The following is a 15,537-nucleotide window of genomic DNA, read 5'->3' on the forward strand; positions in this document are numbered from 1 at the left end:
CAAAGTGAGGACTTTTGTATGGAGGTCAATGAGTGTGCAGTTTGTTCAAAACGTTAACTAATTTGCTACGTGAGGCTTATTTGATCGAATATACATTTCGTTACGTTACGAATGCACTAATGTGTGGACGCAAAATGCTTCAAAATATTTGTCACATGCTTCATAAACAGGTGTAGAGTACACGTTGCACTAGACCAAAGGCCTGCAGGTGGCCATATTGAGACGTTTTATTTTACATCCAAGGGGAAGCGCTTGTGGGCATGAGAAAATACTTTATATCGGACCTGTGTCTGTCATGGATGGAGCATGGGAATTGCCGTTTGAGGGCTTCCATCATTTTAACGTCAACTGGGTAGAGATTCCCATGCGTTAGGCACAATCAACCAAGATTATAATTTAGTACTTTAAAATGGCGTTCCCCATGCGGTCACATACGCTATACGGATACAAAGACAACTACTACATCGCTATGGCCTGTTCACACGCGTAAATGTCCTTGTACTACGTAGAATGATTTCGCCTCCTCCCGCCTGCCTTCCCTCTTTGAGGACATGTATTTCCATGGTTAACTTGACTATCTTGTCGATATAATAGAAACTTCGATTGGTGCCGCGTTCGAAACAACTGGTAACTCCGAAATCTCCGACTTCCGTATGTTCAAAACAATTTGGAACTCGGGGAAAAAAACGAGCTCCCACTGGGAAAAATCGATTTGAACGGTCTTCCAACTCCGGCCTCTAAATCTAGAGCGACCTGAAGATCGCTGACGTCATGATTTTACCTTGTATTTTTCCGAGTTCCCATTTTGGAAGGCAGCAACTCACAGGCCTGCGTCATCATTACGCGTTTTATGTACACGGAAGTAGCCAGCAGAAAACAGGACGATAACAGAAGGTAATTTTTATATATCCACCGCTAACAAACGCAAATATCCCCATGTATTTTCCTCACACGTTTATCAATATCTCTATCAGATAATATTGGCTGATCAGGATTGATCTGCATGCTGCCCTCTTGTAGTTAGCTTGGATTCTCATACCGGTGTGCCACGTTACTAAACAAAACCGTACACTTTTGAAAAGGTTTAGGACCAAGAGTCGCTGTAGCGCGGCTAGGAAAGTAACCGAAAGGTTGCTCGTTTGAATAGTTAGGCCAGTAACCGAAATGTTGTTAGTTTGAATCCCCGAGCCGACAAGGTCAACAAATCTGCCGATGTGTCCTTGAGCAAGGCACTTAGTCCTACTTTCGCCAGCGACAATGTCGGGACCCTGGCCGTAACCCCACTCTCCAAGGTTGTCTCAGGAGGAGTTGTGATATGCAAAAAACACATTTCCAATTCATACGTGTAAATAAGACAAATATAAACACCCACAATTATTATCAATCACAAGTGACAGTGAATCATTTTGATAAGTGAAATTGACACTGCATCAATCCTTGGAACATAGTGGAATGGACTGGATTTCATGTTTCAGTATGTTTTTTACACATATATCCCATACTTGCCCTCTCTTCCATGGCTTTCCACTTGACCTCTCACTTTCAATTCCACTAAACCTGGTATTTTACCTCGTATGCACTCCATCTCTCTCAATTCAATTTAAGGGGCTTTATTGGCATGGGAAACATGTTTACATTGCCAAAGCACAAGTTCCAAAATAAAGGCATTTTGAATGACATGTCTGTATACAGTGTTGTAGCGATGTGTAAATAGTTCAAGTACAAAATGGAAAATAAATAAATATGGGTTGTGTCTCTCTCTCTCAGTCCATCGGGGTGTTGGTGTGTTGAGTTATGCCCCAGGGAGGATGGGTCAGACCCTGTGTATCTGTTCCCGCGGCTCCATCACCATTGACAACAAAAGATACTACTTCATCCAGAAACTAGATGAAGGGTAAAACCGTCCGCATCAGTGAAACACTGTTACCTATTCTACATGGCAGACGATCATCCCGGTCCCTCCCACACATGTATTTGTATTTCAGTCTTCTGTAACGTTACATCTTACTGATCAGGACTCTGGTTTTGTCTGTCTCTCCACTTTCTCCTGCTTTCGTTATCTACCCCCTCTGTCGTTCCCTATTTTCTCTCTTTCTATCGTCTTTTACCTTCCATCCCTCCCCTCATCCCAGAGGGTTCAGCTATGTGGACCTGGTGGAGGGGGTGCAGGACGGGCGTTTCTACGCCCTGAAGAGGATCCTGTGCCATGACCGGGAGGGTCGCCAAGAGGCTCAGACGGAGGTGGAGATGCACCGTCTCTTCAGCCACCCCAACATCCTGGGCCTGGCAGGGCACACCTTCATAGAGAGGGGGGGCAAGAGTGAGGCCTGGATACTGCTGCCCTACGTTCAGGTACGTGTACGTGTATGCGCATGTCTATGTACTCACGCCTGTATGTGCGTATTAGAGCCCAGGTGATTTTTTTGGGGTCTGATACCGTTTTTTTGGGGGGGGGGGAGTTAAAAGATACCGATACATCTGCCGATACACTGGTTTAAAGCGCGGAAATGAAAAAGTGTATGTATACGTCTTTGTATTCACGCCTGGGTGTGGGTGCTCCTACAGAAGGGCAGTCTGTGGTCAGTGCTAGAGAAGCTGAGGGACAAGGGCAGCTTCATGCCAGAGAGACGCATCCTGAAGGTCCTACAGGGCATCTGTTCTGGACTGAAGGCCATGCATGACAGAGGCTACGCACACAGGTACAGGCTGATACTGCTATTACACACACACACACACACGCACACGATTATGGTTAGTGGTTCAAATTAGAATGAGTCTATCTCTATCCCTCTCTTTACCTCTCCTCTCTCCTCTCAGAGATCTGAAGCCTACCAATGTACTCCTAGAGGAGGATGACAGGCCGCTGCTGATGGACCTGGGTTCTATGAACCGCTCCAGGATGGAGGTCAAGGGGACCAGGGAGGCCATGACAGTACAGGACTGGGCAGCTCAGAGGTGTACTATATCGTACCGCGCCCCTGAGCTCTTTAACGTGGAGAGCCACTGTGTCATCGATGACCGTACAGACATCTGGGTAACACACACTAGCGTACTACCCCCCCCTTCTCACTTTAGTTTGGTCGGTGGAAACTGTCAGTATTGTACAAGCGATATAACATGCCTGGTGTTTGGTCGGTGGAAACTGTCAGTATTGTACAAGCAATATAACATGCCTGGTGTTTGGTCGGTGGAAACTGTCAGTATTGTACAAGCAATATAACATGCCTGGTGTTTGGTCGGTGGAAACTGTCAGTATTGTACAAGCAATATAACATGCCTGGTGTTTGGTCGGTGGAAACTGTCAGTATTGTACAAGCAATATAACATGCCTGGTGTTTGGTCGGTGGAAACTGTCAGTATTGTACAAGCAATATAACATGCCTGGTGTTTGGTCGGTGGAAACTGTCAGTATTGTACAAGCGATATAACATGCCTGGTGTTTGGTCGGTGGAAACTGTCAGTATTGTACAAGCGATATAACATGCCTGGTGTTTGGTCGGTGGAAACTGTCAGTATTGTACAAGCAATATAACATGCCTGGTGTTTGGTCGGTGGAAACTGTCAGTATTGTACAAGCGATATATCATGCCTGGCGTTTGTTGACCTTGTAGAGACAGTATTCTCTCTCTCTCTTTCTCTCCAGTCTCTGGGCTGTGTACTGTACAGCATGATGTTCCTGGAGGGGCCCTATGACATGGTGTTCCAGAAGGGAGACAGTGTGGCCCTTGCTGTCCAGAACCCAGTTACCATCCCTCAGCCATGCAGGTCAGTCAGTCCCCTGGCAAGCTAACTCTAACCCCCAGTTACCATCCCTCAACCATGCAGGTCAGTCAGTCCCTTGGCAAACTAACTCTAACCCCCAGTTACCATCCCTCAGCCCTACAGGTCAGTCAGTCCCCTGGCAAGCTAACTCTAACCCCCAGTTACCATCCCTCAACCATGCAGGTCAGTCAGTCCCTTGGCAAGCTAACTCTAACCCCCAGTTACCATCCCTCAGCCCTACAGGTCAGTCAGTCCCCTGGCAAGCTAACTCTAACCCCCAGTCACCATCCCTCAGCCCTACAGGTCAGTCAGTCCCCTGGCAAGCTAACTCTAACCCCCAGTCACCATCCCTCAGCCCTACAGGTCAGTCAGTCCCCTGGCAAGCTAACTCTAACCCCCAGTTACCATCCCTGAGCCCTACAGGTCAGTCAGTCCCCTGGCAAGCTAACTCTAACGCCCAGTCACCATCCCTCAGCCCTACAGGTCAGTCAGTCCCTTGCAAGCTAACTCTAACCCCCAGTCACCATCCCTCAGCCCTACAGGTCAGTCAGTCCCCTGGCTAGTCAACCCCTAGTTACTCTTCAATCCATCACCCGCTCAGCTTTCAAGGCTAGCAAAATATAATCTATTGATTCCAAATAGGCGCCTACCACCTAGGCACTCCTGCAGATCTAAAAGGATTGGATAGATTTAAGCATTTTTCATCTGGCCTTTTCATAGGTTGTATGGAATTTATACAGTACGATCTTTACAGTATGTATTTACAGTATGTATTTTTTCTCATGTCACTCTGGAAGTTTCTCAGTATATATATTTGTTATTCTAGTAGTTTATTTTTTCTCCAGTTATTCTGGTAGTTTCTCAGTATACAGTTGAAGTTTGAAGTTTACATACACTTAGGTTAGAGTCAATAAAACTTGTTTTTTCAACCACTCCACAAATTTATTGTTAATAAACTATAGTTTTGGCAAGTCGATTAGGACATCTACTTTATGCATGACACAAGTCATTTTTCCAAAAATTGTTTACAGACAGATTATTTTACTTATAATTCAATGTATCGCATTTCCAGTGGGTCAGAAGTTTACATACACTAATTTGACTGTGCCTTTAAACAGCTTGGAAAATTCCAGAAAATTATATCATGGCTTTAGAAGCTTCTTATAGGCTAATTGACATCATTTGAGTCAATTGGAGGTGTACCTGTGGATGTATTTCAAGTCTTACCTTCAAACTCAGTGCCTCTTTGCTTGACATCATGGGAAAATCAAAATAAATTAGCCAAGACCTCAGAAAACAATTTGTAGACCTCTACAAGTCTGATTCATCCTTGGGAGCAATTTCCAAATGCCGGAAGGTACCACGTTCATCTGTACAAACAATAGTACGCAAGTATAAACACCATTGGACCATGCAGCTGTCATACCGCTCAGGAAGGAGACGCGTTCTGTCTCCTAGAGATGAATGTACTTTGGTGCGAAAAGTGCAAATCAATCCCAGAACAACAGCAAAGGACCTTGTGAAGATGCTGGAGGAAACGGGTACAAAAGTATCTATATCCACAGTAAAACAAGTCCTATATTGACATAACCTGAAAGGCCGCTCAGCAAGGAAGAAGGTACTGCTCCAAAACCTCCATAAAAAGCCCAGACTACTGTTTGCAACTGCACATGTGGACAAAGATCGTACTTTTTCGAGAAATGTCCTCTGGTCTGATGAAACAAAAATAGAACTGTTTGGCCATAATGACCATCGTTATGTTTGGAGGAAAACGGGGGAGGCTTTCGATCCAAAGAACACCTTCCCAACCGTGAAGCACGGGGGTGGCAGCAGCATGTTGTGGGGGTGCTTTGCTGCAGGAGGGACTGGCACATTTCACAAAACAGATGGCATCATGAGGGAGGAAAATTATGTGGATATATTGAAGCAACATCTCAAGACATAAGCTATTTTGCCACAACTTTGGAAGTATGCTTGGGGTCATTGTCCATTTGGAAGACCCATTAGCGACCAAGCTTTGACTTCCTGACTGAAGGACAACAAAGTCAAGGTATTGGAGTGGCCATCACAAAGCCCTTACCTCAATCCTATAGAAAATTTGTGGGCAGAACTGAAAAAGACTGTGCGAGAAATGAGGCCTACAAACCTGACTCACCAGCTCTGTCAGGAGGAATGGGCCAAAATTCACCCAACTTATTGTGGGAAGCTTGTGGAAGGCTACCCGAAACGTTTGGCCCAAGTTAAACAATTTAAAGGCAATGCTACCAAATACTAATTGAGTGTACAGTGCCTTGCGAAAGTATTCGGCCCCCTTGAACTTTGCGACCTTTTGCCACATTTCAGGCTTCAAACATAAAATTATAAAACTGTATTTGTTTGTGAAGAATCAACAACAAGTGGGACACAATCATGAAGTGGAACGACATTTATTGGATATTTCAAACTTTTTTAACAAATCAAAAACTGAAAAATTGGGCGTGCAAAATTATTTAGCCCCCTTAAGTTAATACTTTGGATGGAGAGCATTTGTGAACAGCAGTTTTCAGTTTTTTCCACAGATTCTCGATTGGATTCAGGTCTGGACTTTGACTTGGCCATTCTAACACTTGGATATGTTTATTTTTGAACCATTCCATTGTAGATTTTGCTTTATGCTTTGGATCATTGTCTTGTTGGAAGACAAATCTCCGTCCCAGTCTCAGGTCTTTTGCAGACTCCATCAGGTTTTCTTCCAGAATGGTCCTGTATTTGGCTCCATCCATCTTCCCATCAATTTGAACCATCTTCCCTGTCCCTGCTGAAGAAAAGCAGGCCCAAACCATGATGCTGCCACCACCATGTTTGACAGTGGGGATGGTGTGTTCAGCTGTGTTGCTTTTACGCCAAACATAACGTTTTGCATTGTTGCCAAAAAGTTCAATTTTGGTTTCATCTGACCAGAGCACCTTCTTCCACATGTTTGGTGTGTCTCCCAGGTGGCTTGTGGCAAACTTTAAACGACACTTTTTATGGATATCTTTAAGAAATGGCTTTCTTCTTGCCACTCTTCCATAAAGGCCAGATTTGTGCAATATACGACTGATTGTTGTCCTATGGACAGAGTCTCCCACCTCAGCTGTAGATCTCTGCAGTTCATCCAGAGTGATCATGGGCCTCTTGGCTGCATCTCTGATCAGTCTTCTCCTTGTATGAGCTGAAAGTTTAGAGGGACGGCCAGGTCTTGGTAGATTTGCAGTGGTCTGATACTCCTTCCATTTCAATATTATCGCTTGCACAGTGCTCCTTGGGATGTTTAAAGCTTGGGAAATCTTTTTGTATCCAAATCCGGCTTTAAACTTCTTCACAACAGTATCTCGGACCTGCCTGGTGTGTTCCTTGTTCTTCATGATGCTCTCTGCGCTTTTAACGGACCTCTGAGACTATCACAGTGCAGGTGCATTTATACGGAGACTTGATTACACACAGGTGGATTGTATTTATCATCATTAGTCATTTAGGTCAACATTGGATCATTCAGAGATCCTCACTGAACTTCTGGAGAGAGTTCCTCACTGAACTTCTGGAGAGAGTTTGCTGCACTGAAAGTAAAGGGGCTGAATAATTTTGCACGGCCAATTTTTCAGTTTTTGATTTGTTAAAAAAGTTTGAAATATCCAATAAATGTCGTTCCACTTCATGATTGTGTCCCACTTGTTATTGATTCTTCACAAAAAAATACAGTTTTATATCTTTATGTTTGAAGCCTGAAATGTGGCAAAAGGTCGCAAAGTTCAAGGGGGCCGAATACTTTCGCAAGGCACTGTATGTAAACTTCTGACCAACTGGGAATGTGATGAAATAAATAAAAGCTGAAATAAATCATTCTCTCTACTATTATTCTGACATTTCACATTCTTAAAATAAAGTGGTGATCCTAACTGACCTAAGACAGGGAATTGTACTAGGATTAAATGTCAGGAATTGTGAAAAACTGAGTTTAAATGTATTTGGCTAAGGTGTATGTAAACGTCCGACTTCAACTGTATATATTTATTCTGAAGTTATTCTGGTAGTTTCTCAGTGTATATTTGTTCTCCAGTTACTCTGGTAGTTTCTTAATATATATTTGTTTCCAGATATTCTGTTAGTTTCTCAGTATATATTTGTTCTCCAGTTATTCTGGTAGTTTCTCAGTATACACTGCATTCTGAAAAATTTCAGACCCCTGGACTTTTCTTGGGTATGACGCTACAAGCTTGGCACACCTGTATTTGGGGAGTTTCTCCCATTCTTCTCTGCAGATCCTCTCAAGCTCTGTCAGATTGGATTGGGAGCGTTGCTGCACAGCTATTTTCAGGTCTCTCCAGAGATGTTCGATCGGGTTCAAGTCCGGGCTCTGGCTGTGCCACTCAAGGACATTCAGATAATTGTCCCAAAGCCACTCTTGTGTTGTCTTGGCTGTGTGCTTTAGATTGTTGTCCTGTTTGAAGGTGAACCTTCACCCCATCTGAGGTCCTGAGTGATCTGGAGCAGCTTTTCATCAAGGATCTCTGTACTTTGCTCCGCTCATCTTTCCCTCGATCCTGACTAGTCTCCCAGTCCCGTAAACTGAAAAACATCCCCACCGCATGATGCTGCCACCAGCATGCTTCATCGTAGGGATGGTGCCAGGTTTCCTCCAGATGTGACACTTGGCATTCTGGTCAAAGAGTTCAATCATGGTTTCATCAGACCAGACCATCTTGTTTCTCATGTTCTGAGTCTTTTAGGAGCCTTTTGGCTAAGTCCAAGCGGGCTGTCATGTGCCTTTTACTGAGGAGTGGCTTCCATCTGGCTACTCTACCATCAAGGCCTGATTGGTGGAGTGCTACAGAGATGGTTGTCCTTCTGGAAGTTTCTCCCATCTTCATAGAGGAACTCTGGAGCTCTGTCAGACTATCGGGTTCTTGGTCAGGGAGGTGATCAAGAACCCGATGGTCTGACAGAGCTCCATCTCTGCAGCACTCCACCAAGCCCCTTCTCCCTCGATTGCTTATACTCTAGTATTTTCTCAGTATAAATTTGTTGTCCAGCTACTCTGGTTGTTTCTCAGTATATATTTGTTCTTCAGTTACTCTAGTAGTTTATCAGTATATATTTGTTCTACAGTTACTTTAGTAGTTTCTCTATGTATTTGTTCTCTAGTTGCTCTGGTAATTTCTCAGTATATATTGTTCTCTAGTTACTCTGGTAGTTTCTCAGTGTCTTATGGATATTTTTGTTGTTCCCCTCCAGTTACTCTGAAAGCCTGCAGAACCTGCTGAGCTCCATCATGGTGTCCAACCCCCAGGAAAGACCTGACGTCAACTGGATCCTGGACCAGATACAGGACATGACATGTTCCAGCCCCAACACACAGACCAATATGGTATGATGCTCCTGATCGGGGAACCATGGCAAGCCTGGTTCCTCTCTGGTTCCAACATCTGTGGGTGATGAACTTTGAACTTTATGACCTCTGGACTGTTGTAATGGCGACCCTGACCTCGTCGTTTTCCTCTAGTCTTAGAAGCTCAGGGGATCCTACCCCATACACACACACCTGCTATTGTGCAGTTGAAACCATATAGACTTACGTCACAAGTCCTCACTGTCCTCTATATGCATGTGCAACAATATGCTCCGACACAGTGTCGGTCAACTCCACATCCAGCTCACCTTGGGGAAATTGAGATTTGGGTGGAGCCATTTTATGACTGCTAGTGAATAGGAAACCCCATGGGTTAAACTACCATCAGACACTAGGGTTGAAGGGGGCCCCGGACCAGGAAAAGGACCTATGGTAAATTCCAGACAGACGGTTTCCATGGAAATGTACTCGGCCATATCTTATATCAGCTTCAAAGGGATTTTAATAACTTGATTCCAGACCTGGGTTCAATACATGAGTATTTGTTATTTAAATACTTTTTCTGTATATTTGAGTATTTTCAAATACACAGCTCAAATGTTATTTATTTATTTGAGTACTTGAATGATTATTTGTAAAGACCAAATAGTCGACCAAATTGTATTTGAAAGTGTTTTCAAATACTATTTTCAAATACCTGGGTTAAATGCATGGGAGTGTATTTGAGTGTTTTAACATCATTTCCAAGTGTATTTCCAAATACATTCCAATATTCATCTACTTGTTTTTTCAAATATAGGTTGTCTGATTGTTTTGAAATGTATCGAAAAGCAATTGAAATACCTGAAATAGTATTTTGAACCCAGGTCTGCTTGATTCATCCTTGAACTTCTTTCAAGTCCATCCTAACTGTATTTATGTGTTATCATCACATAATGCTATACTGTAACAATTCTCTATTTTCCATTCATGACATGTTCATTTAGGCCTGTATGTGTTTGGCAATACCTCACAAGATTCTGTTTTGAGTGTCAACAGGAAGATAAGATAATCTGGTTTTAAGTCTCAGCAGGTTTTGCTCAGTTAACTCTCACTACAGTTGCTTGTTAGTAACTTTTTAATGGTTTCTTTTTTTAAGCTGTTATTTGTGTGTGTGTGTGTGTCTATTTAAGGAGCAATGATTTATTTGTCCATGTATATGCTATATGAACATGTTCTAAATAAGCAAATGAAGTTGGAATACAGATGTTATTGATGATTTCAGTGGAACAATGTAGAATGTACTGGAACTATAAATGGCTGCTGGCTGTTTCGGACTGTTTGTAGCCTAATTCAGCCCATCCAGGAATTTTAGATATTGTGATAGAATAATAGGGAATTGCATAATACTGTTAATACAACACTGAAGGCTTGTTTGTTTCTCATAAGATTGATGTTTTATGGGCATAATTATTATTTTTTTTTTTACATTTGTGGTACATCTTAATTTGTTATGTATAAGAGGCCCTTTTCACCTACTTTTAGAGTTGTCTGAGGGCCTGACTTTCTTGACGTTGTTATGTGACTTTTATTCCACTCGGGGGAGCCGTGTCCTACAAGTTGGTCAAAGCAGAGGGAGTCGGGGTCTCAAAAGGTTGTCTTAGTTTGGCCAGACCTGTAGGTCTGAGAAAGACTCACTCAGTATGTGAACATATGCAACACCTCTACTCTGACAAACACCAGGGAATAAAATGGTACTGATTCTGATTTGTCCCGTCTCCTTTTACTCCAATACATCCACATTCCATGATAACATTACAGTTGCCAATACCTACCCTTGCTGTTGATTAAAGGGCAGGGCCAGCGGTTTTCATTGGAAATTAAAGTTCTATATTACAATTACATGTTTAAACTTGACTTATGGGATTGTTGGCAGCGAAGAAAGGAGGATGAGCGTGATGCCAGAGAGAACCAGAAGGTGCCGCTGGAAGCTCAATGACAGAGGCATGGATAATGTGCAGAGTGCAGGCCAGAGAACCTTTAGCTTGTAGCTGTGTACACAGCCCTATACGTTGTTTTAAGTGTGTGTACGCACAGCCACAGTCTTGGATGGGCTGTGCTTGCGGACTACAAGGTATGAAACAATTATCAGAAACTGTTTACTGCACCTGGATTTACAGCCCTGTGGCTCGCTAGGGTCAAAGTGACGTCGTACCTCACTCCTCATCCTAATCAATCTCAGACGGTCATAAACCTCACAGACATAACCCTCAGCAGAAACGACTGACACAAGAAAACACACACTAACACTAGAGGAATTCATTACACTTTAATTAACAGTTTCCCCAACCAAATACACCCCCATACAGGAGGTCGGCCCACCCATAGTCCAGACTCCCCTGGGACAGTATTCATTACACACAGACTGTGTTTATGGGTTGAGGAGAGGAGGAAAAGGACTCCCATTGGCCTAGCGGGTTGAGGAGGAGAGGGGCCCTCCCCATTGGCCTAGCGGGTTGAGGAGGAGAGGGGCCCTCCCCATTGGTCCACTACCTTTATATTCACCATCATCTGCCTGATGATGTCATGCAATACCAGAACAAGGTCAACACAATGCTGGTTCCATTTCAACATCCACCTTCCTATTATTTTCCTTTGTGAGTCCATAAAGGCCATGGACGTGTGTGTGTGTAAGTCTTGTCTAGGTGTGTTTTTGTGTTTCATTGTGAAGGTCTATTCCCAATACCGTAATTAGTCCCCCCCCCCCCCCCCCATCCCGTACTCAGAGTGGCGCTCACACCATAAACCATCTGGATGCTTTATTGATTTGGTGATGAATCAATTAGTGAATTATTTAATGAGCTGGGAATTATGGGTCAGTTCTGAACTGCTCCCACCCTGCACTGTTCCCAGGTCTCTCTAAATCATCATCACTTCATCACTACCTGCCTAGTCTAGTTGACTGTGTGGGGGCTACTCTTGTGAGTGTGTGTGTGTAGTGGGGGGGTACTCTGGTGTGTGTGAGATGTGGGGATTCTGCTGTGTGTGTCAGTTAAACAGTCCCTCTAACCTCAACAGTACATTATGTGAGTAGGCAATATGGCCAGGGTGTCTGATTTTATCTTTAAAGTGGGTGCAGCAGACTCTTTCTCCAGCCAAATCAGTAACACACCTGATATAACTAGTCAACTAATCATAGTCTTCAATGTAGACTTTATTAGTTGAATCAGATGTGTTGCTTCTTTGGCTGGAGAAAAAGCCTGATCCCATAATGGCCCTATGAAAGACTGGACCAGATTGTTTCTGGACACTGGACAGGGTCCTACTCTCAAAGACGTTTAAATTGGCTCTGTTGCCCTGAGAGAGGAGAGTAGGAAACAAAAACATATGGACATTATGTCCAGCCCATTGAGTGTGTGAGTTATGACTTCCACTTATTGCAGCTAGGGGAGATTTTTTAAGAGCCGGCTTTTTGCATGCTCATTAATTCCGGGAAGTGTTTAGGTTAAAATGCATAATGAGTTCATTAAGGGGGATTGGCGTAATCAGGAAAGGTATCGGCTTAATTACTGGCGCCGCGCCAAGGCGAATGCTCTCCCTCTTCTCTTTCCCGGGCCGGGTCCCTGAAACCTGTCCTGGCTGGTAGCAGTAGTGCTAGCGCTATCTAATTTAATTAAGTGTACAAAATGCTACGCACTAACGTCCCCCCTGGGGGCAATTAGCAGGAGAGAGATTGAGAGATCCCTGCTGGGCATTTTACTCCCTGGCAGGAGATTCCCTATGTCAGTTAGCTGATTGCATTGATTATATTGATTTGTAACAGCTTTTCAGGTAATTCCATCTGCAGAGGTGAGAGCAACACGTTGGCCCGGAGACTTTTATTTTGATTCATTCATTCTTTATTTAGGCCCCAGGGTTGTTCTGCCAAGTGATCAGATGAGAGTGTACCTCAATAAAACCTCAAACCTGGTCAGAACAGGTGGGATGTTATTGGTGCTTTTAAAAAAACATCACAACTCTTTCAGCGTCTGGATAGGAATGTGCTGATGGATGCAGGAAAGTGGCATCAACGGTCAAACGAGACAAATCCACACACACACACACACACACACACACACACACACACACACACACACACACACACACACACACACACACACACACACACACACACGGTTGTAAGGAATTACAAAAAACGAACTGTAATCCGTTACATTACCAGCGAAAATCTTGTAACCAGATTACAGATACTTAAAAAAAAACAGATGATTACTTCGAGGATTACTTTTAAATTCAGACAGGATGTTTGCGGAAAAAATCTTTGACACCTTTCTGTTTTCTCTATGACATTCAGATCAGCATTGAAAAGGCGCAAGTTTAAGTTTGTTCCACTTGAGCGACTCTGGCCATACATCAGAGACCACTATGATGACACACCAAATGTGTTTGATGGATCACGGGAAAAGAGCAGGAATAGGTTTTTATAGGTTACAGTCCAAGCTGTGTCTTCCAATGGTGCGACTGCTGTCGGCATCCACAGATTATCCAACTTGAATAAACGCTTGGAGGTAAGGATGACAGCAGAGGTGTAGTTTACGGCGATACAGATATTCCTTATTATTGATATCTACATAGGGCATTGATGTGAAACACACTGTTGCTCTCTCATTTAGCTATTTGCGCCGAACGGATTGTGGTTGTTGAGGATGGCTGTTCACAAATCTAAATGTGTATTTGAACCCAATAATGATTGAATGCAAGAAGTTCGCGCTAACTATCAATCATTGTTTTTGAAACCAGTTGACAGCCAGTGAAAAATGTGCTCTTGCAACAGCTGTACAGTGTGGATCCCAGCCTATGGAATAAAAGTGGGGCTTTTATTTCTCAATCTAAATCATGCTGATACATGTTTTAAATCCATAGGCCTACTGGACACATTCAAACTCGTACACCTTTGATAGACATAAATGGGAAATCTGTAGTTTCTATATCCATTTTTGGACTTCTAATATTAAAAATAAAGAAAAACCCTTGAATGAGTAGATGTGTCCAAGGTTTTGACGGGTACTGTATATCCATAGATTCTTGAAGAATATAACGTAGAAATGTCTCATGAGCTTAGTTCAACTGTCAAACTCCATGAGAACCCAAAAAATAAGCTTTTTTCCCCTCCAATGTTTGCTAACATTGTCAATGTAAACAAACACTGTGTAGCCTCATAACATGGTCAAAACAATACTTTTGATATCATGGAGGGTCAGTCCTTGCAACTCTGTCTATTCATCTGAGAGTGGTTACATTTCTCCAGGCCCATCCCTCAGCTTTTTACAAAAACAGAAGTGGGGCGACCGTTTTGTTATTGTTTCATCTGTGGATTATCAAGATATCAAAGTGTCACCAACAAAAAGTTGAACCATAGACCTATAGCAAATGCAGCATATGGCATTCATTTTTCACATGTAAATAGCACTTTTCAGTAGTGCTCAAAGCACGCCATTCCATGAGCGCAGCATTTATTTTTCAACTGGAATCAATGAGACCAATCAGTCCTCCATGACATCAAAATCATAAACAACATCAGTTACATTTACTGTAACATTTATTGGAATGACTGGAATTCTGATAGACTTTGGTTTATAATGTAAAGATATTGTTTCATTGTATGTAGTAGAAAGAGGTGGGTCAGAAAAGCCGACATAACAAACCCGTAAAGTAACATTTAACATCCATATATGGCCAGCTATGTACATTGATAACTAACTTTAACATTCATTTATCCTGCAATAGATGTGATTCAAATGGTAATGTACCTTTTTGTCTTCTAATGCCTCTTAAAGGGGAAAGTCATCTAAAAGTAACTGAATGTAATCAGATTATGTTACTGAGTTTGGGTAATCCAAAGTTACTGATTACAATGTTGGACAGGTAACTAGTAACTGTAACAGATTACATTTAGAAAATAACATACCTAACCCTGAACACACATACTGTATAGCCATGTTGCTCTCACACACACCAATACCAACACCGGTCGTTCATGTACAACTATTTTGCTCTTTAAAAATGTGACATATGAGAGACTATGTTGCAACCTAATAACAGACCAGAGTTCCATGTCTGGTTGATTCTCTGAAACAGATGTGTTAGAGCTGGGTTTGGAACAAAAGCCTACACACCCGACCAGTAGTGGAGAGCGCGGGTTTAATTGGTGGATCAGGAGTTAATTTAAGCAGATTAGACGACATAGATGACAAGATACTCTAGCGGTGCACCGGTCGTTAGGGGCGACGGGGCGAGAGCCAATTAGCTGATTAAACCGCCCAGCACAGCCAACATGCAGCAGGCTGAGGGGAGGGGCCTGGTGATTGATGGCCGAGGAGGTGGGAGGGGGAGTGTTTGTGTAGCTTGTCAGAGAGTTGTCGCTGAAT

The 15,537-nt window shown here is 43.0% G+C and overlaps 1 protein-coding gene across 2 annotated transcripts; it reads left to right on the forward strand.

Moving 5' to 3' along the window:
• Window positions 1-191: 191 nt before the first annotated feature.
• Window positions 192-10,876, forward strand: LOC110513922 (serine/threonine-protein kinase 16). 2 transcript variants are annotated; one of them, XM_036951368.2, is made up of 7 exons: window positions 192-894; window positions 1,768-1,894; window positions 2,133-2,352; window positions 2,566-2,699; window positions 2,818-3,034; window positions 3,644-3,765; window positions 9,016-10,876. In XM_036951368.2, exons 2-7 carry the CDS (start codon window positions 1,809-1,811, stop codon window positions 9,152-9,154), a joined length of 918 nt encoding a protein of 305 aa, XP_036807263.1. In that variant the 5' UTR covers window positions 192-894; window positions 1,768-1,808; the 3' UTR covers window positions 9,155-10,876. The 2 variants fall into 2 exon arrangements, with proteins under 2 accessions (XP_036807263.1, XP_036807264.1); XM_036951369.2 differs by lacking the exon at window positions 9,016-10,876 and adding an exon at window positions 4,305-4,465 and having other exon boundaries at window positions 215-894.
• Window positions 10,877-15,537: the final 4,661 nt, after the last annotated feature.

Source organism: Oncorhynchus mykiss, chromosome 18, assembly GCF_057628025.1.
Source record: "Oncorhynchus mykiss isolate SJ-2025 chromosome 18, ASM5762802v1, whole genome shotgun sequence".
Lineage (NCBI taxonomy): Eukaryota > Metazoa > Chordata > Actinopteri > Salmoniformes > Salmonidae > Oncorhynchus > Oncorhynchus mykiss.

Excerpts from the sequence above, each read along its gene's own strand:
- LOC110513922 (XM_036951368.2), top strand. The coding sequence starts at position 1,809 with ATGGGTCAGACCCTGTGTATCTGTTCCCGCGGCTCCATCACCATTGAC. Across the intron at positions 1,895-2,132 it reads ATCCAGAAACTAGATGAAGG|AGGGTTCAGCTATGTGGACC; the intron begins GTAAAACCGTCC and ends CCCTCATCCCAG. Across the intron at positions 2,700-2,817 it reads GACAGAGGCTACGCACACAG|AGATCTGAAGCCTACCAATG; the intron begins GTACAGGCTGAT and ends CTCTCCTCTCAG.